General features: G+C 47.6%; 1 protein-coding gene across 1 annotated transcript in view; it reads right to left on the reverse strand.

The window, feature by feature from the left end:
- The window catches only part of MACF1 (microtubule actin crosslinking factor 1), a 296,242-nt gene that overhangs the window by 198,609 nt on the left and 72,116 nt on the right, over positions 1–25,517 (reverse strand). Inside the window, exons 2-5 of the mRNA XM_081335334.1 lie at positions 23,101–23,162; positions 22,352–22,441; positions 15,979–16,056; positions 11,468–11,560 (exon numbers count right to left, since the gene is read on the reverse strand). Coding sequence (XP_081191460.1) covers positions 11,468–11,560; positions 15,979–16,056; positions 22,352–22,441; positions 23,101–23,162 — 323 coding nt within the window. The remainder of the gene's footprint in view (positions 1–11,467; positions 11,561–15,978; positions 16,057–22,351; positions 22,442–23,100; positions 23,163–25,517) is intronic.

Below are 25,517 nucleotides of genomic sequence, written 5' to 3' on the forward strand. Positions count from 1 at the left end.
CTCAATAGAGCAGAAGGGCTGAAGTGGACACCTAATTTCTGCCTGAAGAGCACAGGTTACAGAACCTAGGTAAGTAATCTGTCCTTGTAGACTAGTGATTTGTTTACAGATAGGACAGTAACCAAGTTTGAAAGGAGTACTGCAAAAGACAGCTGCAAAACAAGTATTGCACTGAATTAAGCCAGACATTCTGAAATAAAAGGAAATCACAATGTCAGACACACTTGCCCTGAATGTACTACTTTCATGATCAGGATTCTCATTCTGATGGACTGGTTTGTAAAACTGGTACCAAGTAGCCTTTTCAGATTCTTCAGCTGACTAGGAAATTCTGGAGTTGAAGTCCACAAGTCTTAAAGTTGCCCCTGTTTGGAAACCCCTGCCTTAGTGAAAACAACACAAGCTCTCTCTTCGGAGGTCTCCCCTTGGGATGGAAAGGGTGGGAACCCCGGGGGGGCTGCAAAGGGCCAGAGGAAGGACCTCCCTGGCTGACCATCCCTCCCAGTCGCAAGGGAGAATTTCCCTCGGGACTGAACAGATGTGTGAGAGGTCTGGGAAGCTGTAGTTAGCTGGGGAAAGGATTGCACAATGACAAACACCCACATATACCACCTTCCAGCCATGTGAACCTAATAACAAAATATTTACCTGATTTCAACTACAAAATCCGGTTCAGCCAGGACCGCAATTTCTCCTTCTCCTTTAACCACTATTCTCAATGCCTAAGAAATTACTGTTCTGTATCCATGTGGCATTTAAAAGTTCCAAAAAGTCACCTTAGAAACAGAAAAACTTTTTCTATCTGAATGCATTCATTCTGTTCTGATGCTCAAAAATTCAAAGGCATCTTCCCAAGTTCTCAAATACCCGAACTGGTCTATGTTGTCAACCAACCCAAATGTAAAAACGGGATTTGCCCAGAAGTGGGATGCCCTTATCAGATACAAACATTTAACTAAAGAAGAGCTCTGTAAGAATTTCTGGACTGAGTTGGCATTGTCTCTTCTATCTGTAGTGGCTACATCTGCGTGAAGCTGAAAGCCAGGATGGTGGCACTTTCAGGTCCACGTAAAACAAACCATTGAATATCTACCTGGTTGAGGACTTGCCAAATTCACCTATGAAAGAGAATATGTAAACTCGGACCTTTAAATCCAGCACAACTTTCCTGTTCATATTTTTTACCCTTTCAAAGTAGGCTGGACCTTCTTCGTCTAAGGGGCCTCCCTATTGCCTTCTGGGATATCCTCAATACTTTGCTGTAGGAGGACTGACGTCATCCATTGTGGGTCTCCAAGAAAGCTTTTCTAACAGGCCTATTCTTTCACAAAACAAATTCCAAGAGACCTTTGGCTTCCCCAGAATACTGACATGAGAACAGCCTCTTCTCTCTGCTGGATGATGTTTACATCTCTTCAGAAATGCCCAGTAGCAAACTTGTGCGTGGCAAGGGGTAGGAAGGTAAGAAGAAGAAGAACCGGAAAGCTCTTTTGGATTATACCAAGTAGTCACTGGGAAAGAGGAACAGCCCTAAAATTTGATAGCATTTCTCCTTTCTCTGATCTACTTTACCTGGTTATCAGTGTTGGATAGATAAATGGAAAAAAGTCAGTGAGGAAGGAAAGACTCTTACCAGCCATCCAGGTATGTTCACCCCATCAAAATGGTGAAACAGACCAGACTCTAAGCAACCCAGATTTCTCAAAAGCATGGGAAGCTTAAAAATCAAACAAACATGTGTAGTAGATGAGATGGAGAGGGAATGAATGGATGGCCAAAGTCACCATTAGCTTCTATGACGGCGTGGGACAGGAATCTGGGTCCTCCTGGGCCTAGCCAATGACTTCTCCAATCCTCCACAATGGATGAAAGGGTCGTGGGGGGCTGGGATCAAAGGAGACAAGCTTAATATCTGAGTCTTCTTTTGATTTAGGTAAAGAACTGTTGGGCGTTAAGTGAATTCTGGTCTACAAGAAAACCTCCAGCCCCACATGTCTACGTTCCATAGCCTTTGCCCTACAATAACATTTTTCAAGTTTAAATTCCATCTAACAAGAAATATGTCATATTATTCTGTTTTAAATGGCATTACTCTTGAAAAGCACATATCAGCTGGGTTATCTATGCTGATGATGAGCTTCTAGACTGGCTCCACTGCTTTCTGCTCTCCTCTGGAGAGTCTTTATCTACACTGCCCCATCATCCCCCACTTCCCCCCCCCCTGCAACTATCACTCTCTGGGAATGAAAACACTGCTTTAAGACTTGAAGGAGGGTTTCCAGCATGCTTGCACATGAGGGAAAGTCAACAGAAGTGGCCAGTTTGCCAACAGAGTCACAATGAGAGCCTGGAATGGCCTTAGCTCTGCTCCTCAGAGCCGGCTGTGAGCCTCCAGACATCTCTTGCAATCTCCAGCCCCTGGCTGTGCAGGTGGGGGCAGATGGAAAGCAAATCCCAGGACGTCAGAAGGACAATATCTTTGTTGTAGAGAGTCAGACCAAGCAAGGTAACCTTCCTTCCTGCATAGTTATTCCATTTCAGATTACTCTGAAGGCAGATGTTCACAGAAAGAGTTGAGTGGCCAACAGCCTACACTATCTTTGAGCATTGGCATTTATTTTAGAACTTGTTCTAAGCAACAGGCCTCAGCCCAGCCTATCCCCATTTCCCTCAAATTAAAAGATGTGCCATCGTGAGATGCCGCCTCAAACAGTTCTGAGTTGAAGATACTACACATCTCTCTCCTAAGGAGGCAGAGAAGTCTGGAACTGCCACCCTGTGAGATGGTCAGTGAAGTGTATCGCCCCACATCTTTAAGAGAAGATGGGGACTTACTTCACATTTGGTCTCTCTGGAGTTCATTATGAACTCTGATCCAGATCTGAGCCCTGGATCAAAAGACCAAACAAAACCTCTTAAGTAAACGTGTGAATTGCTTTTACTTCCACACTGATTTCCTACAATTATTCCAGAGAGCTGAAATTGGGCAACTTTGCAAATTATTCCCTCTTATTATCCTTCCCAATGAGAGCCCAGGAAGGGACTCTTCCAATTTATCCAGATTGCAAGCTGTTAAAACTCACTCTAGGAAAACAACCTGAATCCCATCCCAACCCGAATCCCAATCTATGACTTCCAGGATGGTTGGAACCCCTCAGGTTTGCTCTATCTTGCCCTAGTCTCAAAGAGTTGGAAAAGAAAAACTGCACTGACCCCTCCTTTGGCTGGCTTGCTGCTTTCCTTGATGGTTCTTCTCCCATTGGGTCCATCTGTTCCCCCAGAGGCAGGGCATCTCTCTCTGCAGAATGAAGCCCCAGTAGCCTTTACCAGCTGATGTGTTGAGTCACTGCCATATCCTGAAGAGGATTGGAAAGCGCTGGAGACTGACCCACTGAAAGAGACCCTGCTTTGGGAGGCTGGGAACTTTGTGCTGATGCCATCTTTTCTCTTGACAACAGGTGTTTCTGGTGGAGATGGAGGTTGCAGAGGATTCTCCATCCCTTTGAGCTCCACCTGATCCACCATAGGTGATGGCGTGGACAACTCTGAAACTGTGCCCTTCTCTGCCGTATAAGAAGCTCCCCAAATAGTGCTCGACAGACTCTCATTTCCTTCTTCACTACTCCAGTTCTTGTAGGACTCTTCCACCATTGTTGTCACTCCTTGTTGCTGTTGCAGGTCTTCCAACTTTGGCTGAGGCCAAGAGCCCACCCCTGCCAGGTCTCCCCAGCGATTCTCCCCATGTACAGCCTCCATGGGCAGTGGGACCAGAACTGCTCGGCTGTTGCCCAAACCCACCGGCCTCTGAAGAACCACCAGTTGGCTCGCCACCTTCTCACAGTTCTGCTCTGCTGGGTTGTCTAGCAGGTGAGCGATGAATGTGGCTCCCTCTTCGAGAAAGTCTCCTGGGTTTCCAGGTAGGGACACGGTCTTTTCTGTCAGCAGGTGAACTCGCTCCAGAGTCCCCTGAAACTTCTCCCTCACCTGCACGATGTGTCCTTGCTCCAGACTCTGCATCTTCAAATGTGGCCAAGCCTCCCTGTAGGAAGCAGTGCTTGAGCGGAAGCCCCCAGCCCTTCCCTCCTCCTCCTCCAGAGGAGACCCTCTGGATTCCTTTGATGCCTCGTTCTCCTGCTGCTGCTCGGCTGTGTCAGCCTGCGAGGAGGGTCTCTCTGTTCTTGGATCAGGCATCTCCGGTGCCATCGGCTTCTTCCCCTTCCTCTTCCGCCTGAAGCGAGCTTTCCTCTGGGGGGAGAGGGGAGCATTCCCCACCTCCCTGGCTGGTTCTTTCAGCTCTTTAACACAACCCAGAATATTTCCCATCTCCGTGATGCGCAGGATTCCAGTGGCAATGCAGCGATGCTGCCACCGGCCTCCTGGAGAAATCCCAGCGGCTGCTTCATCAGATTAGATGCCCATTTGAAAAATGCACACAACTGCAAGCACGCTCGCACTTGAATACGAACACACACCCGCACATCAAGATGCTCCTCCCGCTGAGCCGCTGCCGTTTTCAGACAGCCATCTTACAAGGCTGGGAGCTGAAGGGAGAGACATTCAAAGCACCTCACTGCAGTTCAGAAATCACTTGACCCAAAAGCAGCCAGAGACAGGATTGGCTGCAGCGCTTCTCTCCAAATATGAGGTAATGGGAGGGCTCCCCTGGCAGAGAGAAAGCCGGAGCCAGACAGAGGCGGCGGCAGCGGTGGCGGCAGCGGCAGGAGGGAGGGAGGAGGGGAGGGGAGGGAGGGGGAGGCTGCCGAGGGGTGTGGCACCAAGGCAGAGAGATGGAAATCGGGAGACAAAGTTAAAGAAAAAAGCACAGCAAAAAACAAGGAGAGGAAGGTGGGGTGGGAAAGGGCGAGGGGGAAAGAATGGGAGACACCCAAAGAGAAAGAAGCCGAGGCATTGTGCAAAGCCACCGAGAGGCGGCAGCTGCTGCTGCTGCTGCTGCACCAGTGGATAAACTCCATCCAGGGATTTGTGCCGGAGGAGATTAAGCTCAGCAGAGAAAGCCTCCTTCCGGCTGCTTTCCGGGGTGAAAAGCCACTCTTGGCTCTGAAGAGCATTGTGAGAAATGTAACTGGCAATGCTCCTCGGCCACACGGAGCATCCAGGGTGCCTCAACGCCCATTCGGCGGGGCTCAACCAGCCAACTACCCAGACCCTCAGCCCCCCATCAGCTGCATCCAGGTCCCCTCAGGGTGTATGAACCAAAGCAAGGAGAAAAGAGGCTACCCTGACCTGCAGCTGGAGACCAGTGCGGGACCCCGACTCCCCCTCCTCGGGAGGCTGGATGTTGAGGAGGAAACCGGGCACCTCCTAGTGCATTTGGCCAATGGGCAGCCTCAAACTCAGAAGAGCCTGTCTCATCTTGCAAAGTAACTGCATCCCCCCCCCCCCCGTGCAACCAGGTATTTCTTAAATTGTAAAAAAACAGCATCAAAACAGGTAATCTGGTGTCCACCAGATGTTCTCAATTCCTACCAAAGCTACCGAGCTCATGGCATTACAGCATTGCAGAGGATAACACTTTCAGTATTTTCCTAAACATGCATAGCCAGAAAAGCTAGATGGAACTTTGGAGGTCCACTCAGATGGATTTCTCACAAAGCACAAAACGACACGGTGGAATTCATTGCCACAAGATGTGATACAAGATCATGACAACTTTAAAAGATGGGAGATGGAGTTCCTAATTGTTACTCCAAGGCCGGAGGCGGCTGCTTGCTAACAAGAGAGGAGAGGCCTCCACCTTCTGCTTGTGGCTGGCCACTGAAAAAAACAATCCCAGACCAAGATGAACCTTGCCCTGATGCAGCAGGGCTGCCCTGACATCTTTAACAGGAGCTCTCCTTCCTCAACCCAGCCACAGGACGTCTACCATGTGGGAGGAACCTAGTGGAATAAACAGGGCAGGGCTATTGCCATTCCTCAATTCTGTAGAAAACTGCCATTCTAGCTGACTGCTAATAAGCAGGCATATACATAGAATGAAGCACATTGATTTGTGCTTTAAATTGTAAGCCGCCCTGAGTCTTCGGAGAAGGGCGGGACATAAATGGGATTAAAAATGGGATTAAAAATAAAAAAGTGGAAATGTGAGACAGAGGAGCCAAAAGCTTAGCAGCTGCCATATCTAATAAGTCACTTCAATTTGGGGGAGCCAAAGGTCACTAGAAGCTGCACTTCCTTTTTTCAAATTTGCCTTCTGGGTCCAAAGAAAAGTAATTTTCTTAATGGCAAGAAACTTCCTTAAGTTGGGGAAAGCAATGTAGGCCCCCTCCCTCTTCCTTGTTCATCCCATTCAGCCAACATGTGAGATAGAGGAGGACAACAACTTTAAGATGTGCAGACGGACTTTACCTTCCAGAATTCCCTATGCTGGCTGGGGGATTCTTGAAGTCCATGTGTCTGAAGGTTGGTGAGGTTGAGAAACATTTCTGCGAAAGGCCAAAGAGCAGTGAGTACAATGCTCTCTGTTGGGAATTCAGACCCACAGCCATAGATTCCCCACAGATTCCAGATAAGGAGGAATATGGAGGGTTTCCTTCTGGTTTGGAAAAGAAAGCAGGCCAAAGCCAACTGTTCCCACGAAGCTGCCTTGACCTTGGAGGGTTTCCTGGAAGAGCATCAGTTCCAAGTTTTTTGAACAAGAAGGGAGAGTAGATGTTTTTTCTATCCACCAAATTAATCAGAAATTATCCCCCTTTAGCTGAACTGGCATCATTTGATTGCACGGGCTGTTCAGTTGGGGGCAGAGCAGGCTGTGCACCATCAGCCAGCCACAAGACATTCGCTCCCCTCTTTTTCATTCTAGGCAATTATCATCACCCTTAAGTAATTCGTGCTTTTGAACACACACATTTCACAGCAAAAGACATCAACTGGTCCATACAAAAGAAGGCCTTTACACCATGCAGTTGCTGTTGGGAGCTGCTCAGAGTTGCTTTAGAAGAGCAGCCATACAAATCTTTTAAATAAATAAAATTAAATAAATAAATCTAGTTTTTAAGAAAGGAGATGAAAAGCTGCTTTTCCTTTTCACCCAGATGTAATTAACTCTGCCATGGACCCATCGTCCTCCTGTATTTTGCCATCCCATTGGGTTTGCCCTCCCCTCCAGCATTTACTGAAAGGCAACTGTCTGCTCTGATTAGTTTACCTACCTAATTTATATAACTGACCATCTCACAAACAGTTAATTTTGGACAGCATACAAGATTAGAAACAATAAATGTAAAAAAACCAGTCCTTCTTAAAATTTAACACAGTCATTATTTTTTTAAAAAAACCATACAGCACAAGAGAGAGCAAGTATCAGCCACAGGGATGAAGCCATTGTAATATTTCACCAGTCCCATGGCACCCCCAGGCCTGGTGACACAGCCAGGTCTTGAGGGACCCCCTGAACATCAGTAGGGATGGAGCTAACCTCTCTTGGGGGGGGGGGAGAGAATAATCCATAAAGCAGGTGCCATGGCAAGGAAGGCCCACCACCTGGGACCTGCCAAGTGTAGTTCTCTGATAGACAGGACCCACAGCAGGCCTCTACCAGACCAGGTGGGACAGGCTGATGTAATGGGGAGAGGATGGATCCACAAGTAATCTGGTTCTATGTCATGAAGGGTTTTAAAGATCAAAACCAGCACCTTGAATTAGACCCGGAATCAAATTGGCAACCAGTACAACTCATGGACCAGAGGTGTCACATGCGCTATTCTGGAAGTGCACATTAATTGTCTACGCTGCTGCATTCTGCACCAGCTGAAACAGTTAAGGTGGATCCTGTTCCAGATGGCTGACAAGAAAATGATTGTTGCCCTTGTTAATGGGAGAGAAAGGAAGCATCGGGCCTGTCCTTTCCTTCTCCCTCCTCAACAGTAGCAGTAAACCCAAATTGCTCTCAAAGAGCTCCTATGGATCTGCAAAAAACAGGAGGGATCGAGAGGAAGGAGCCCCCCCCCCCGTCTTTTGCTCCAGCCTAGCTGAGTTATTCTTCTCGTCCCCGCCCAAACAGCAGTAGCAGCAACAACAGGCAGCTTCTGGGCACGAGCACCTTCACCGGGGCTCCTCTGCAGTCAGACCCCTCCCCATTTCGCCTCCACGTGTTCTTGAGGCAGCAGTGCCATCTAGTGCCTGCCTGGCCAGAAATGGAGGAGGGGTCAGGGGGGATGAACACCACACTGGTGTTGGCTCAAGTCAGACCTGGTCTCCCTTGGCCACACTTAGAAGCCAGCAGATGCAAGACGGGCGCAACAGCAGGCCATGAAGGTTGAGCCTGCCTCAGCTTCTGCAGAACCCACCCAATTAGCCACTTCAGGAAATGTTGGCAGTGGGATAAACCTCTGAATGCAATAACATAATGCCGTTTTTAAAACAGAACTACTATCCGGCAGACAATAAGTAACGGACTTCTTTCAGGTCGATTGATGCTGCTCCTTTTGCATTTCTAAATAACCCCCCCACCCCCACCCCCGGGTCATCAGGTGGAGGCAAGACCTACAGCAACACACTGGGCTAGCCCTGACGATGTTCCAGCTCAGGGTCAGGATTCAGCCCCTCTTAAGTCGCAAGCTGGGTTCTCCATGCAAGAGGAATGAAGAGGGGTTGGAATTCAGCAGCACAATTTGGACAGGTGTTTTAAAGAAAATAACAATTAAAAAATCATACTACTGAAACTTATTTTTTTCCAAAAAAAATTCACTTTACCCCCTGAAAGGCAACATATCAACTCTATTACACCACCCCCCGCAGCCCCCTCTGGTCCTAGCTGGAAAAGAATTGGTATCTCAGCCACGTGGCTGTAGGAAGCCACCCTTCCCTCCCCTGGGAAGAATGTCCCAACAGAAGAGATCTCTCTAGCTCAGGGCCGTTCTGTGCAGTTCTGGTGCTCTCTGAGCTGGGTTGTTTTCTTGCAGATGCCCTGACGATGTTCCCTACTTGGGTAATGAAAAATGTTCAAGCAAATAACCCAGCTTAGAGAGCACCAAGAATGTCCACCCTGCTTGCCCAACCTCCTTGCCAGCCACCCATCTCTCCATCCCTTGTCCCTTCTGTAGCAGGGAAATGTTTGACAGGATGGAAAGATCTCGCAAACGACGCCTGGTGAGGAGAAGAAAGAGGTGGACCCTTTATTCTTCCTTTGCGTTTTTAGGCAGAGATCCACGGCTTCTGAGGCTGTAACTCACCAAGAAATTCATGAAAAATAGAGACTGGTGTCATCTATTTTGTTATTCTGTTAAATCTCCTACTGCAGCTCTAGCTAATGAGGATTCAGAGAGAAAGAAACTGCCTGCAAACTTACAATCACGCAACTCTGCTCCAATTATTTGAGCCTCTCAGATTTACAGGCATCTTTCTGTGTTTAGAAGCAATCATAAGTACTAATCTCTGCCTTGATATTCAGCGTGCTTCTTATTGTTAAAAAGCCAGTTTGGTGTAGTGCAGGGGTAGGCAGCCTTGGCTCTTTTATGACTCGTGGACTTCAACTCCCAGAATTCCTGAGCCAGCATAAAAGAGCCAAGGTTGCCTACCCCTGGTGTAGTGATTAAGACATGAGGCTAGAAACTGGGAAACCCTGAATTCTAGTCCTGCCTTGGGCATGAAGCCAGATAGGCGACCTTGGGCCAGTCACTCTCTCTCAGCCCTAGAAGGAGGCAATGGTAAACCCACTTCTGAAAAACCTTGCCAAGAAAACTGCTAATCCAGAAAGTTGCCAGGAGTCAACATGGAATCAAAGGTCCCTCTCTGAGCCTTTTAGCATTTGAGGATGCATATTCTTTCAGTGAAAATGACATCCTTTGGTTTATTCCATCGTGTCAGGTTTTCCCCTTCTTGTCACGAATGGCTGACTCAGGTTTACGTGATGGGCAGGGAAGTGGAGGGAGTGGCTTACAGATGCATCATGCCGTGCAGGCATTGCTGCCTGTAGGTGCAGCTCAACGTGGCTGTTTCCAGAAAAGAATTCCCTACATCAAGGCTATCACTCAAACCCCAGCTATCGGTGCAGATGCAATGAAAGACACTCTTCCATTATTCAGTTCAAGCGAAGCAGGCAAAGATCTACTGGCTCCACCTCAGAAAAACACAGAGCTGCCAAGTCTACTCTTGGGGGGGTGCGCTGCTGGTCACTGACCTTCCCCCCCCAACATAGGTCAGATGCCTTGTATTCCAGCACTAAATGTTCCCTCCTGCAGCTGTATTACGTGGAACTCAGCTGCCCACCCCCCACTATTCAGATTCAAGATGACACTGCAAGATAAGCCATTCCTTACAACCAAATTTTGAAAAAATACCCACATGTCAGTGTACATAACATAACTTGGATGAGCTAAGGAGAGCAAAGATTGATTTATTTATTCAATTTCTACAGCCCACCAACTCAACCAAGTGACTGAATTAGCAAGGCATATAGTCAAGAAAGTATCTGTTATTGGTATTATTACGATTATTATCCTGTTGCTTTGTATGTACATTGCGAGCTACTGCACTGAAGACAATTTCCTTGTGTTCTCTTCCGTTCCATTCCACTCCACTCCACTGCACTCTCCTCTCTATTCTCTTTTGTGGACAAGATGGGCAGCACACAAATTATTTAATATATAATCCATGTAATTATTTAATAAATAATCCAACAGTCCATGTCTTCTGTTGCAATAATTTGGCAATGGCCTTGACAAATCACACCTTCTCATGGCTTAAGTCCAAAGTACCAGCTGTGAAATGGGAATAACAATGATCTTCCTCAGTTCGATGGCTTTTTTGCCCAATGGAAGCATTATAGACCTTATGTTCCCTTACAACAAAATTAACTCCGTATTTCAGAAAACCAAAGGAAACGAAAACACAGAGGTTAAGAATGGATTTAAAGGCAATTGTAATATTAGTAGGCTGTCCTGCTCTAGGGATCCATGGGGCTCCTACCCTGATGGCCTTGGGGGAAAAAACCATTTTCCCAGTCCTCCCCATTAGATAAGCCCTAGCGTAGGGGTTGGGACTGGTGTGATCCTGCCTATTTATATTCTGCTTTTAATCCGGCAGTTTCTTTCATATTCTAAGCTGTTCAGAGTTGTTTTAGAATTGGGAAGTTCTAACAAATGAACTACTGTATAAACATACATAAATAATAAGCTGCTATGCAAAGTCCCAGGACTTTAAATGTAATAAGAAGGTAATTACTTTGCAATGTAGGACTGCAGCCACCCCTTCCCCAAAACACAGCATGCCTATTGTTCACCCACCGCACACAGCCAGGCAACTTCACCTACAGGAAGGGCCCGTTCCCCACAACCTCAGGGATGCTCTGGGAGCTCCTAACAGAAGCAGATGTAAGGAGTGAATCACGGAAATCACCAACGGGAAAGCTGTTTATTCTCCCTGACCTGAAAGGCCATTAATTGGCTAGAGAATCCACCTCAGGCCTCCTCCTCCTCCCCACCCCCCCAGAACAAAGCCAGGCCCTTACCTGGAAATGAAGGATAATCGTCCAGATGAGACCCAGGGTGAGTTTCGGGTTCCCATCAGTGATGTCATCGTTACGAATGTTCACCAGTTTCACCTGGAAGTGGGACCAAAGAGGAAGATGAGGCAGAGCTACAGGGACGGCTCCAACAGCTGTGCCATCCCCAGTGGGTGTCCAGTAAAGCCTCTTATCTCCACACAAACCATGGCAGTGCTACCATTTATGCAACAGAGGCATCAGGAAACAAACGATGGCAACTCCCCGCTCCCCATCCTCCAGATAGACTGGATGGATCCATTCTCCTCCTGAACATGAGGTTGCAGCATTCAAGGCCTAACTCTGGTTCTATCCCAGCAATAGGCACAATCATTATGGGGAATCCACATTGTCCCCGCAACTTGCCCAGCTCTCCTTAGACCCACCCAAGCAAGTCGCCACACACCCTGCGTGCTGGGCCTTCTTTGCCAGCAGTCTCCTAGTCAAGCCGATTCTACCTCAATGCACGAGACGCCGGGGCGGGGGGCGGGGCGGGAGGTGCTCAATTGCACTCAGCCAACGAAAGGCTAAACAAAGCCGAAGGGCCTTATCGAAAGCCAGATCCATGGCTTGTTCTGCACCTCTTAAATCAGAGTCAGAAATCAAGAGCAAGGCCATCAAGCTTCATAATTAATAAATTATTATATTAATTTCATCAACCCAAATCAGCCGAGATATTTGTCATGGGTCATTCTGAATTCTGAGCTTTTTCCTCCTAAAAAATGATCAATCTTTCCTGACTCTGCTTACAACATTAGTAGCAGTTTGGAAGTGTGTTGTTTTTTCACTCATATTCACCTTGTCAGCAAATACAGCTGCTTGTTGGCAAACTATTTTAAAACCTGCTTCATCAATTTGCCTTCAAAATATCTCAAGATATTCTAATCTACACAGAAATAATTGTCAGGCCCCCATAAGGGGCTGCCCTTGAAGTCCGCCCAGAAGCTACAGCTGGCCCCAAATGCAGCCCCGTAAGCAGCAATACCCATGTGCCACCTCTGCTATGTCATTGGCTTCGGAATGCGATTCACGCGGCTGGTCATCACCTATAACACCAAAGAGCCTGGGTGTCTGAGGGAAAGCCCTTCTCCAACTGGTTCTGCCTGCCTGGCACAGGCTGGCCCCCTCCAGGCCCCCTCCATTAAGCATGGCCGTCTCACAGGACCCAGAAAGGGTCCTTGTCTGTCACTGCCCCAAACTGTACTACAAGATCCCCAGAGATTGGGGAGGGGGCTGTCTTCTGGGGTCTGGAAAACTCTTATGGCCCCAGGCCTGGGAGTGATGTATTGTTGTTTATTTAGGACCCCTCTTTTGTTTGATTGTGCTGTTTATAAGACTGCATTGGTCTGGGCTGATTACATGGCTTGATGTTTTATTTGTTTTTATGAATTTATGAACAGTACTTTATGCCAAGAGTTGGGTGGTTAATAATATCAAATAAACAAATAAACCTGTTTATGCATACTTTTGTGAAACCTGTTTGGGTTTTTTAGTTGTTAATATTTGCATTTGTGTGCATGTTTCCCTGATTTGTAAATCACACTGTAAAATACTGAAATATATTCATTGTTCATTATGCACCTAAGTTTTAATTTCACAATACACTTTTGATGCCCCAAATGGTCACGTTCCTACAAAGCTTCCACTGTGACACTTTTCAAACATTCAGGCCCCACAGCTTTTAAACATTAATTTCCCCAAGAGCTTATCTCTGCTGTATCTCTCAGCATGTAAATGAGGTCACAAAGATTTCTTATCCCATTTCCATCCCAAGGATTATCTTTCAAGAAATAACCTGCAGACCTTATAGAATGCAAACCTGAAGGTGCTAGACCCACACCCTACACAACCAACCATTAGAAAGAACGCAATACCCTATTTTAATGGAATTGGGGGAAGGATACCGCTTGTAAGTAAAAATACTTTTTAGATGGAGCGATTCAAACAAATATGCTGCACATAGCCAGATAATGCTCTCCTATGTATGCAGAGCACACCCAACAAGTTTTGCCAAGGTTTCTCGCAAATCTGAACCAGAAGCTTAGGAGGCCTTGTGTTCATGAGAACCTCCCCGCCTGGGACATGCTGCAAAGAGGCAAGCAGGGAGGGGAACCTGGAACATCCCTCGCTCCACCCCACTCTGCTGTCCATCAAGAGGCCTTTCGAGCACATCCCTCGGCTGAGGGGTCTGTGTGGAAAGTCAGCAATGCAGTGCCCAGAAGGTCCGAGATCTCTCCCCTGAGAGACGAGGAGCCTTTGGCCATACAGATAGACCTTGACTTACAAGGTGGAATCAAAGTTCCAAAGGTCGGGTCCCTCCTGTAATAACATGGCCAAACCTCAGGAAATCGGCTAGCCATAGTTAGGGCAGTTCCTCGCCCATAACCCACCGTTGGTTCACTTAATGACTACAGCATTCTCTTTATGAACTTTACAACCCCTGCATTTACTAAAAGTGGGTTGGTCTCATGACCAACCCTTTTCACAACCACTACGACATATAACTGTAATGGGCAGGCTCCACTACAGCTGTATGTCAGAGACTACCCGTGAGCAGACAGATACTGTGAAACTTTCTGAAATTGCCCACCGGCCTGCACAGGTTGTTATCTCCTCAGACTCTCTTAGTCGGGCCTGGCTTTAGCGTGGACTGGCTGTGCCGACAGCGTTTTCAGGCAGCGGCAGCTGGCTTGCATTTCTCCTCAGGATCACAATCTTTAGTGGCTTAGATTAGAAGACACTCGTTAGAGCCATTTCTCATGTGATCGCTGGTCTCTCCCACAAGAGGCAGAGAAAAACTATCCTGCTTGACTTGAGAGATACCTGCTGGCCTCTTACATTAAGCAGCTGGGAGAGAGGGGGAAAAGAAATTCAGCTTTGATTTCATTATAAATAAGGCTCAAGTGGAAGCCCCCAGAGCGCAAAAATGAGGGAAGAGGGAAATGTGTGCGTTAAGACTTGTACAAAAACACATTTATTCATACTCTTCAAAGTATCAGCTTTTTACGACTGATTCTCAATGGGCAGCTGAATGAATGAATAAAGGCTTACCAACTCCCACTTCCCAAAGCAGGGCAAACATCTCCAGTCTCGCCAACCTTGTCAGTGAGGCTGCAGCCCACAGAGACCCCAGGGATTATTTCCTTAGTTTGTGGCCCTCCAGATGGGGAGGTTAGGAAGGTACGCAGAGCAGATTCGCCTCAGCCAGACTCCAGATGCAGCTGGCTGCCCAGAGCATTTCCCAGGCCGATTTCCCCATATGGGGCTGCGAGAACTGGGAATTCGGGGAGCGCCAGGTCCAGCAGGCCTGGGGGTTCCAGCTTCGGGAACACAAGACAGATCCTGAGCGTGCTAAGACTTAATCATGGTTTCTGAAAGATGCTCCGGGAGCTCTCATTCCCGCCCTGGAATTAAGAAGGGTATTAACAACAATCCTGTCTACAATCCATCCTGAGAGGGGAGCATTTCTTCTGCCCTTTGCAATCGCACGCAGAGAAGTGGAAGGACGAACCCTGTGCCTCCTGCAAGACTCTGGTGTATTTTTAAACACAGGGCGAGGGGCACCACTAGCTGTTGGCACTCTTATGGGCAGGCATGTCCCCTTGCCTGAGCCAGCAGCGCCCAGAGGCCAGGGGAATGACGCTCATCCCTGTCATCGTCTCCATTCCCGAGTGAGCTGCTCCATACTCGAAACGGGACTTTCCGCAGCAGACCCATCGCAATCACGGCCCCCTCTACTTGAAGCGGAGTAGCCACCTATCAAGTCCTGGGGCTGCTCCCTCATTGCCGTGGCTTCCGCAAAGAGCCTTGCTTTGAATGCCTCCGGGGCAAAGACAGGGAAATCTTAGCAGAAGCCTCCTCTCCCGTTTCTCTTGTTTGTTCTTGTTCATACCCCTTCTAACCATTTTTTTGGTAATGACTAAATCTGGATTCTCAAATGGTCCATATTCCTGTGTGGTTTTCCAAATTACTCAATTTTTGCAAACAACATTTCTGTCTCTGGGTGCATTTATATGTTCATTTCCTCAATATATACATCCTTCTTTGCCTAACAGGCCCCTCTAATCTTGTTTTGAAGACTGACAATATCCAGAAGTGTGACTATTTTGTCTGGGTCCCTAGGTTGGGGAGGTGTGGATGTAGTGGGCAGCTGGTGTGGTGGTGGACAAGTTAGAAGTGAGACTGGTCTGAACCCCTCACTCTGGAGCTTCAGATGGCCATTCTCTCTCAGCCTGGCCTCCCTCACAGCACTGCTGGGGGGACAAAAAGGGGGAGAAGGGAGGCCCTCATTCCCAAGCTCAACTAAACATGTAAGATGGCTCTGTGTCAAAAGGCAAACTGAGTTAACTTTTCCCCTCCCTCAGCTTAAGTGCAACAAGCAAAGGGAATCTCATCTTTTGCAGGACACTAATGGAGAAAAGGTGAAGAATGGGGGGAGGTACCATACTCTCCCCCCCTGGAGGGGGCACAGGGCTTACCTGTCGCTGTTTGAGGAAGTCGAGCGCAATCTGCACGTTCTGCAGGCGATGGAAGCGCATCCTCCCCTTTTCTCGAGGCTGGAAAAGAGACAAAGGAGCTTAGCCCTTCTCAGAGGAAGGCAAACGCCTCCTGCCATCTCAAGAGAAGCACAGACCTCCCTCGGGGGGGGGGGGAGATCCATCCCTGCAGGGCTCAGCTGGGCCACGTCACGTGGCCTGAAGAGTTGGACCAACAGCCATGGAAGCCAAGCAAGGTTCTGACCCGCTCGATCAAGATTCTTCAATTGCAGCAACTTTAATGTGTGTGGAGTTCAGCTCCCAGAATTCCCCAGCCAGCATTTGTAGACTTCAAGTCTCAGAATCCCCCAACCAGTATTCCCCAGCATGCTGGCTGGGGATTCTGGGAGCTGAAGTCCACACTTCTTAAATGCTCTGTGACTGACAGCCCTATAAATGTGAGGGCCCATTCTGGAAGGTCTGGGCCTGAATCAGCTTTTCTGCTAGCAATTCATCAATCCGAGGGAGGAAGATGAGAGGAAATTGCTAAACAAGCCCACCTGTTTTTTTACCCTGTTTACAAAGTGTCCAGACCAGCCAAAGAGGACAACTCTGAGCTCCAATAGCCTTCTCCAATCTGAAGCCCACCAGGTGAGCCAGTGGGAAATGATGGAGTAATCCAGCGTATCTGACAAGCATCGGGGAAAGGGAAACTAAATTTCAGGATGCTAAGCATGTTTATCCAAAGCAGCTTCCCTTATAGAACAGGTGGTGTGACTCACCAAATTCCTGCCTGATTCTCTAAGCAGAGAGCAGCCCCTGCCATGCCACACAAAGGGCCGAAGACGGCAAGGGCCTAGAGAGGCCTGTCCCTTCCCTTTCAGCTGGCATAAGGCCAAGGAATGAAGAAAGTGGGAAGTGGCAGCTCCTGCCTCCTTAAGAGGTTCAAATGTCATTTATCAAGAGGAGGAACAGGAAAGTTTGCCCATCCACCGAATGGATGGACCACCCGGATGAACAACTGTTCACCTTTGGGTCTGTGCTCAAGGCACCAAGGGGGCCAGTCTATATTGGCCGGGGGGGAGAGGGGGGGCTGAAGAGGATGAATGCTCAGGTTTCTTACCCTGTTTTGTTGTTCACGGGTTGCCTGATGAAAATTCAACTTCAGGCAATGCCAGGGGCTCTCACACAAAATGTCATTTTGGGCCACAAAGGGGTGGTGGTGGTAGCTTCATACACAGATTTTGGCTTGGGGTGCCAGATGACCCCCACTAGTAGGAAACCAGTATGGAGTTACTGTGGCTGCAATCAAGCAACAGTTTAAGGAGAGAGATAAAGGCACAGCCTGGATGCTTTAAGAGCGCCTTTCCCTCCAAGTACTGCATGGCCCAAATCCAGAGAATGGGGGGTGGGGGAGGGCAGGGGGGCTCTTAGAAGAAGTGAAGATCCAGGGCAGCAATGAAAGCAAAACAGCCGGTGAGAAATGAGGGAGGCTGGACGGAATATTCCTCTGGATGGACAGAACCGGGGCGGGGGCGGAGCCAGGCAACTGGGCCGACCTGGGCCAGAGCAAAGGCACTGGGCTGGAAGAACCAGGCCCTGCAAGGTTACAGAGTGGTCCAGCAACAACGTGACAAGATGCTGCAGTAAGTGACAGCTCTGTGGCCCCTACAGCCCCTTTGGCCTGCCCCGCCCAGGGGGATGCCCACCTCCCGAGCTGCAATACGAAACTGTCCTGCAGCAGCCAGTACAGGGGCCGCTAGCCACACACCCCCCACAGGAAAGAGACTCCTGAGCCATCAGAGGAAACGCTGCCAGCCCAGCAGCAGCTCAATGGCTTCCAAGCACAAGTGAGAAGCAGCAGCAAAGACAGGCGGCCGTGGATGGCTGTTTTTAACGGAGCCTGGCGGGGGGCCAAGTCCAAGTCCAGCCTCAGCCTAAGACGAGAGGAGGGGGCTGGCCTTGGGAAAGGAGGAAGGAGCCACCCAGGGGAGGAGAGCCCTGCTCATTCCTGGAGTCAAAAAAGGTGCTGGCTGAGAAAAGGGAAGCCTGCGAAAGAAATTCAGAATAACTGCACCCTGAGTTTCTTTGGTGCAAAGTGGCAACTGAGGTCCAGAAACAGGCACGGGTGCTCTTTGCAGGAAAAGACTGAGTGGAACGGCAGGACCTCGGAATGCCGTGAAGTTCCTTTCTGCCTGGCCTTACACTTCTTCTGCAGTTCTCACGCTTCTCTCTTCCTCATAGTCCCAAGTCCTCCTGAAGGATTCCTCCCCTCCCGTTCCCAAGGCCAGGCCTAGAGTCCTCACTCTGCCCAACCTGCTCACAAGGTCGCTGGGGGGAAACAGGAGGGAGCACAATCCATGCCATTGTGAGATCCTGTACAAACAACATTTAAAAATATAGGAAGGAGGAGACTACTCTCTCTCACCCCCATATACCTCTTCTTTGCCCCCTCCTCCCTAATGGGCCCACATCTGCACAGGGCTCCTCTACGGCCAAGCGGGGATCCAGCTGCCTGCAAGCAAGGCTGCTTCCTTTGCAGAGCACACCAAGGGGACAAACTGGTGTGAAAGGCAAGCGAGCGGGCAGTCTGCAGAGCAAAGTGCTTCTTCTGCAGCACGAGATTCTTCCGGGAAGGATCCGGGTCTCTTTCTCCGCATTCTGCCTGATTTGTCTCCTGACCTTTCCCCACAATCTTCACTCTGACAGGTGGCTACCTATGGCGTTCGCTTCCCAAACACACGACTAGTAATTTTGGAAGCCCCGTTCCCAACACACCTGGAAGCCTGAGGAGGGCTGGCCTGTGGTTACAAATCTGGGAACAAAAGAAGACTGTGGAAGTGCGCAAGACCTGCAAAAAGGGCAAACCGTTGTGCGCTCACACTCCGTGAGTTAGTATTCTTCACACATCTCCACCTACCGACACCAGAAACACACCCAGATAATCCAGTGGTTCCCTCACAGCCCTCAAGTCCTCAGTGAAATCCCACTCCAGTCTCTGGGAGGGGAAAAGGAAGTCTGTAGTCCCTTTGAAGGAAAAGCAGCCTGCCTACTTTATCCTTGGCAACATCAACGTTGCTTCAAGCTGCCAAGGGTGACCTTGTAAAAGGGAAGCAAAGAAAAGAAGCTCTTCTCCCTTGCTTTGTTGGACGCCTCAGAGTGATGGGCCTTGGAGTCTCCGGGACAGCACAACATGTGGGCAACTACCTGTGTGGGCTTCTCGGGGTATGAAACGTGGGTGGCCAATCCTTCCCTTTCTTCCACTTCCACTGGTTCCTTCCCTTCCTTTGGCCTGCAGCATTTGGAGACATCCAGCTCCATCTGGCTCTTTCTTGGGCAGGTGATCTACCATACACAGAGCTATAAAGGCAGCTCCAGAGTAGAATTCGGGGGGGCGGGGCAGACCACCTGTCTTCATCCCACAAATTTAACCAGAAGGCCCTGGAAAAGATGCCGTCTCACAGGCTTACGTTCCATTTGTAATTTGGTCATTTCCATGCTTCTTAGAAGATGCTGGAAGTCCTGCCTGAAATCTGAGATATTTCTGGATTATCGGAATGTGTCCCAGTTGTTGCTCCAGGGTGGGTGGGCATTGACCTACTGTATCCTCCTCCTCCTCCTCACACTCTGCACTGCCCAAGTGACTCCAGGGTGGGACTTTCACCAAGCAGAGAGTCTTCTGCCCTGCAGTTTCCTTGTGCTAATAAACAGGATGGACAATACAGTACTAAACGACACACACCAAAGAAAGAAAAATGCCACACCCAACAAACACATAGGAAGAGTTGACTAAAAATGAATTTTCAAATGCACAGCTCCTCCAAGGTCTTCCACAGCCAAACTTCACCCAAGATTCAGAGCTTCCAGAAGCTAGCCATCAGGGAGGGACAAATGTTTGGTCAGATCCAAAAGGTACAGGACTTAGGGCTGCTGCTGCTGCTGCAACAGTTTAGGATCAAACCTTTTGGATGGCAGAAAACATGCCTTGTGTGCAAGGGGGGGAAAGGAAAGGATTGGGAGGCAAACAACTTTCCTTGGGAGTCAGTAAAAAAAATGTAAGAATTTCTTGACTATTAATCTTAGTTTTTATGTTTTAATAAAGTTATTAAGAAACAAAAAGAACTGAGTTGTATGGGCAAATGAGTTGAGTGCAGCAAGCCATTTCCCAACTTTTCAGTTGATTTCCCATTGAGTCAATCGGTTGCTCCAGACATCTTGGAGATTCTACTTCACACCTTCTCTGCATCTTTTCTTTGGAGGGGGGCTCCTCTCCACATACCAAATAAAATGATAAATATTAACAATAAATCTATCCAGAAGAGGGCTTCTTCTCCTCTCCTAGTCTTTTCACACTGTCGTGTGCTCAAGCTCTGCTTCCCACTACAGGGCACACCACGCTATAATTTCCCTTCCATGCAGTGACCCATTTTGCCTATGGGAGAAATAACTCTGAATATGAGCTTAGCAAAATACTGAATTTCAAGGCCGATTCCACAAATGGCCATCTATAAAAGGTCCAACAGAAACAAGCCTGGACAAGAAGGACCTGCTAGAATAGCGCCAGACTTCTCTGCAAAGAGAAAAGAGCAAGAGACTCGGTGCCAGCAGGCCAACGTCTTCCTGGAGAGACTTCTTCAGAACTGGAGAGACTTGTTGCGAAAATGGGTAGCTTGATTTGTCAGGCAACTAAACAACTTCCAACACAAGTAAACAGACAACACTCTGTGCCCTCCTGGAAGACTTCCTACAGCACACTAAGTGGGACCACTTAGGCCCTATTGAAACTATCGTCGTCATCATCAGAGTTGGAAGGGAACTTGGAGGTCATCTAGTCCAACTCCCTGCTCAAGCAGGAGACCCTATACCATTTCAGACAAATGGCTGTCCAATCTCTTCTTAAAAACCTCCCATGATGGAGCACCCACAACTTAGGGAGGCAAGCTGTTCCACTGAGTGATTGTTCTGAGGAAATTCCTCCTTAACAACCTAGAACTAAGGAGAAATTTCCTGACAGTGAAAATAATGCTCCAACACTGAACAGAATCAGACTGGGAGCATGAGAAAAGGACTATCTATCCTGTTAGAAGTAAAAATCACACCATCCCACTTTTCTATAAGCTCTTTAATGCATCTGTTCAGGAAGCCAAAATACGTATGGGGGGGGTGTGTCTTCTGGAGGGACCTAAAGTCAACTGTAGCTCTAACACTTGTGTGACCCATCCCCTATGCCTGCCACCCCAAAGTCAGCAGTAAGCAGAAATGTTATCTTTTCAAAGAAGGACACAGATCAAAATAAATGCTATGACATCCATGTGCTAGGATGGAAAGTCACTGTTCCATTCCATTCTGCTTTGGTCAGACTCCTCTGGGTCCAGTTCTGGCTTCACACATTCAGACAAACCAGAAAAGAAGGCAACAAGGATACCAGAGAAGTAAAAACCTTGTGAGGAGAGGTTGGAAGCATCTATTCCTCAGAAGAGAAAGAGGGAGTTGGAATATGATGGCACATTTCAAACATGTGAAAGATCACCACCTATCCATTCTCTTTCATTAAGGGGAAGGATATGGAATAACATGGATTCGAAGCTGCAGATTCCAAGCGGGAGTAGAAAAAAATCTTAATATCAATTTGGCAGTCAACACAATGGAAGGGAGAGTCGAGGTGGGTATCCTTCTCTGAGGAACTCTCTCAGGGCAACCCTCTGCCTGGGATGCTTCCACTGGATTTCTGCTTAACGAGGGGTGAGGCTCAATGGCCTCAAATCCCCTTTCCAAATGAAAGACTCATTGAAATTAAAGCCCCTTAACAATAATTTTATGGTTAGAAATTAAGGATGAGCAGAGACATAGCAACTCAGCCCAGGATCAACCATTAAAAAATATAAGGGCATGCTTAAAACACCAAGAGAAGGGGGGCATTCCAGATTTTTTCCCCCTATCGTGCCTTTAACTCAGTGTTTCCCCCACCTTGGCCATTTCTAGGTATGTGGGCTTCAGCTGCCAGAACTCCACTGCCAGTATGACCATTGATAAGATACTACACTTGAACTTAGCCAAAAGGCTGAGATGGGATTGATAACAATTCTGGCAGTTGAAGTCCATATGCCTAGAAATGGCCAAGTTGGGAAACATTGCTTTTTCACTGCTACACTCAACTTTACTTTATTTTTTAAATAATTGTTCTTATCTGTCATCTTTGATTTTAATCAACATTATTTAAAAAACATTTTCTTTGGTGCTAAAGTTTGAAGGTCGCGTTTGAAGGGGTTATCAGAAACTGCATTTGTTTCAATCTCCTGGTGTGAGGGTTTTGATTCTCTTAGCCTTAATCTGGCCCTGGGAAAATTGTTTCCACTGTGGCATCTTGGAAACTCACCAGCTTGACACCGGAAAGGACCTCCAGCAGGGAGATGAGGTTATGACCATCTCGCAGATCCTCGTAGAGGTCATTGACATGCTTGCGCACCTGTGGGAGCAGAGCAGAGAGAGAAAGCTATGCAGGTGCTGAGGACTGCATGGAGAAAGAAAATGTGTAGAGCAAACTTTCTCTACCATGGCAGCTTTCCAGAGGGGTGGATTTCAATTCCCAGAATTCCCCAGCTAGCAAAGCTGGCTGGGGAATTCTGGGAGCTGAAGTCCACCCCTCTGAAAGCTGCCAAGGTTGAGAAACATGGGTGTTGAGCGATTCTCATTGGAGGAGGGAAATCTGCTGTGTAAGAACTGAATACAGCCATCTGATTACTTAGCGCAGAGGCCCCCAACCTTTTGGGCACCAGGGAAAAAGATTTTTCCACGGACAAGAGGGGGCGTGGTGGCTTCGCTTGTTTGTGCGGCCCGGTTGCTGACATGCCACGGCCTGGTGCCGGTCCATGGACCGGGGGTTGGGGACCCCTGACTTAGCGTGTTGATCAATCTTCATTCACACAATACTATGTCCAAAGCTGGGAGCATGCACATTTTAAAGAATTAACTCACAGTATTAAATCTTCTCCTGGACTTGCATGAAAAGCATCCAGCAGCAGAATGCCAACATTCTTCTGTGTCAGCTTTGAAAATGAATACGATGGGTGGGGGAAGGGGGGAAAAAGAGCAGATCTAGTGGAATCCAAGATGTACGGTGCTTACCTTCATCAGGTGCTTATTCACCCATTTTGTGAAGGTCTTTTTCTGGACCCGGTCCCGTTCATCTGCAAAATGAGAAGAGAGGAAATGCAAACAAATTAGCTTTTCGGTCATCTGAGAAAATAAACCAAGCCACAAGTTTCCCTATTGTAGTTTGCAAGCAAAGCCTCTTTTACAGGTAATTTAGCCCCCCCCCCTCCCCGCTCCAGCCCCAGCCCTCTTCCCAGAGAGCTGCAAGTATGTAGACCTCTTTGAAACCAATAGGGGATTTGGGGCTGTTTTCTCAACAGAGATACTTTTATCTTTTTTAATATGCATTTATTTTTACTAGATGGCTCTGCCTTTTGTTTCACCATATCGGGAAAGACAGAATCAAAGAACAGCAAGGCAAGGCCATTTTTCAAAAAGTCACTTGCAAAGTCAGGAGCAAATGCAGCTGTTGAGTCCTGTAATATACCACAAAGTGCTTCCTCTGCTCTCAGGGTGCAGAGGAGAATTCCTACAAGCACATTTTTACCAATGGGATTATAAATGAGTGCAACTTTCAAAAGGGGAGATATTCCAAAGAGTTCCTGTCTCAAGGATACAAATTTTACATTTCTATAAATATAAAAATAGCTAACAAACAAGCAAACTGATCCATTAATGTTTCTTCAAATCAAGGAGGCAACCTGCATGTCTTAGGCAAGCCTCAGCTTGCAATTCCCCCAAAACTGAGGTATATTTCAAGGTGGGAGATACACAAAAGCTATCATGTAAACCCCAAGATCATTAAAAACAAACAAACAAAGGAAAGCCCTCCACCACTAGGGAAAAAAGAGTTTCTTTTCCTTCTCTTCTCAGACTTGCTATCTCTTGACTTGTAAGGAAAATCTGTTAGGAACTCCTCTTCCCATTTGTCCTGAAAGATTCCCATTTCCTCACCCTATTCCTTCATTTAGTGAGCAGGAAACTTGGTACCTTATATTCCCCCTACTGTCTGTGTTTCTCCAGGGGAAACAATCACCTGCATTGGACATCTGGCAGCTTTTAGGTCATACTCACTGCAGCTGGCAGCTACTCAAGAAATTACTCCTTTGTCAGGTCTCACAGTTTAGCAAACAATCTTTCAAAACATTCTGCTGCTTTTCATTGCTTCCTCCTCGGGAACTCCCTTGGCAAGTGCCTGTCGGCCTCTCCGTTTACTCACTCCGTGAGCACCAGAACCACACAGAAGTTAATTGATAACATCCCACATGAAAGGCTTCCAGCAGGTTTCCATGAATGTCCTCTGAGCAGGTAGTACCTTCCCGATATATTCCATCAAACATCACACCTTTAGACTCAGTTAGACAAATATATATGTCCTTATTCTGCCTAACATCTGCTAATCACAGAGTCAGCATTAATGAAACAAGAGATAACAGAAATCTGACCAAGAGTCCACATTCAAATCTCAGCTTGCTCATCTACACCAGAGAATGTTTGGAAAGTTCTGAACCAGTATGGCAGAAGCGAATAGTGATAGGGAGATAGTTTGGCATGGACTGTTTCTTATGCCAACATAAAAATTATATTGTTCCAGGACAACCTGCTTGCTGGAAGTGAACCATACAGAGCTTGCAATGAAGTACCAATAAATTCCTCATCATAAATGTCCACACACACTTTTTATTCCTCTTCTCTTCACTGTCAACATTTAAACTGCAAACTCTCTTCAGCTTCACGGTCACGGATGCCCTATTCCAGGAAAGGGCAGACCTCTACTCAGCTGCCGAGCAGAATCCTTGAGATTCAGCAGCACACACCTGGCATACAGCAGCTGGACAGTGCAGAGCTTCTGTGGAGCCATCGGCAATCCCCACACACAGCCTCCGCTCACCCTTCCATCAAGTCCCATCATACACACGTCCTTTTCCAGTTCTTATTCTTTTAAACACATCTCTTTTCATCCCCACCTCTGGTATACGTTGGGGGGATCGCTCAGCCTGGCTCCTGGCCGCCAGCCTCCCTCTCATCCTCCTGCAGGAGCAAGGATCCACTGTACATTGTGTAGCGTTCTGTGCTCAGGGACTTTCCTTCAGTGAAACCTTGGGAAAGCTTCTTTCCTCAGGCGTGTTTGCACTGATTTCTGAGCATCCACAGATTCAACAGAGCTTCCGCATCTTCCATCCAAAACTCCACTTGCAGTTGATGTCCAGGAATATCCCCACTGACATCTTGTTAAAAAAATTCTTCTCAGAATTATTTCCCATGACAAAAACATTTCTACCATCTGAGAAGAAGTCTCAAATCACTCAAATCAAATGACAGTAAAGCTTATCTTATCTTATCTTCCTTTACATCACCTCAATTACAATGCCTCACTGCCATTCCACTGTTTTCAAGGTGGGGCCATTTTGAGCTCTTTTGTCTAATTTTAAAACACAGCCCATCCCAAT

This window comes from Vipera berus, assembly GCF_964194415.1.
Source record: "Vipera berus genome assembly, chromosome: 9".
Classification (NCBI taxonomy): Eukaryota; Metazoa; Chordata; class Lepidosauria; order Squamata; family Viperidae; genus Vipera; species Vipera berus.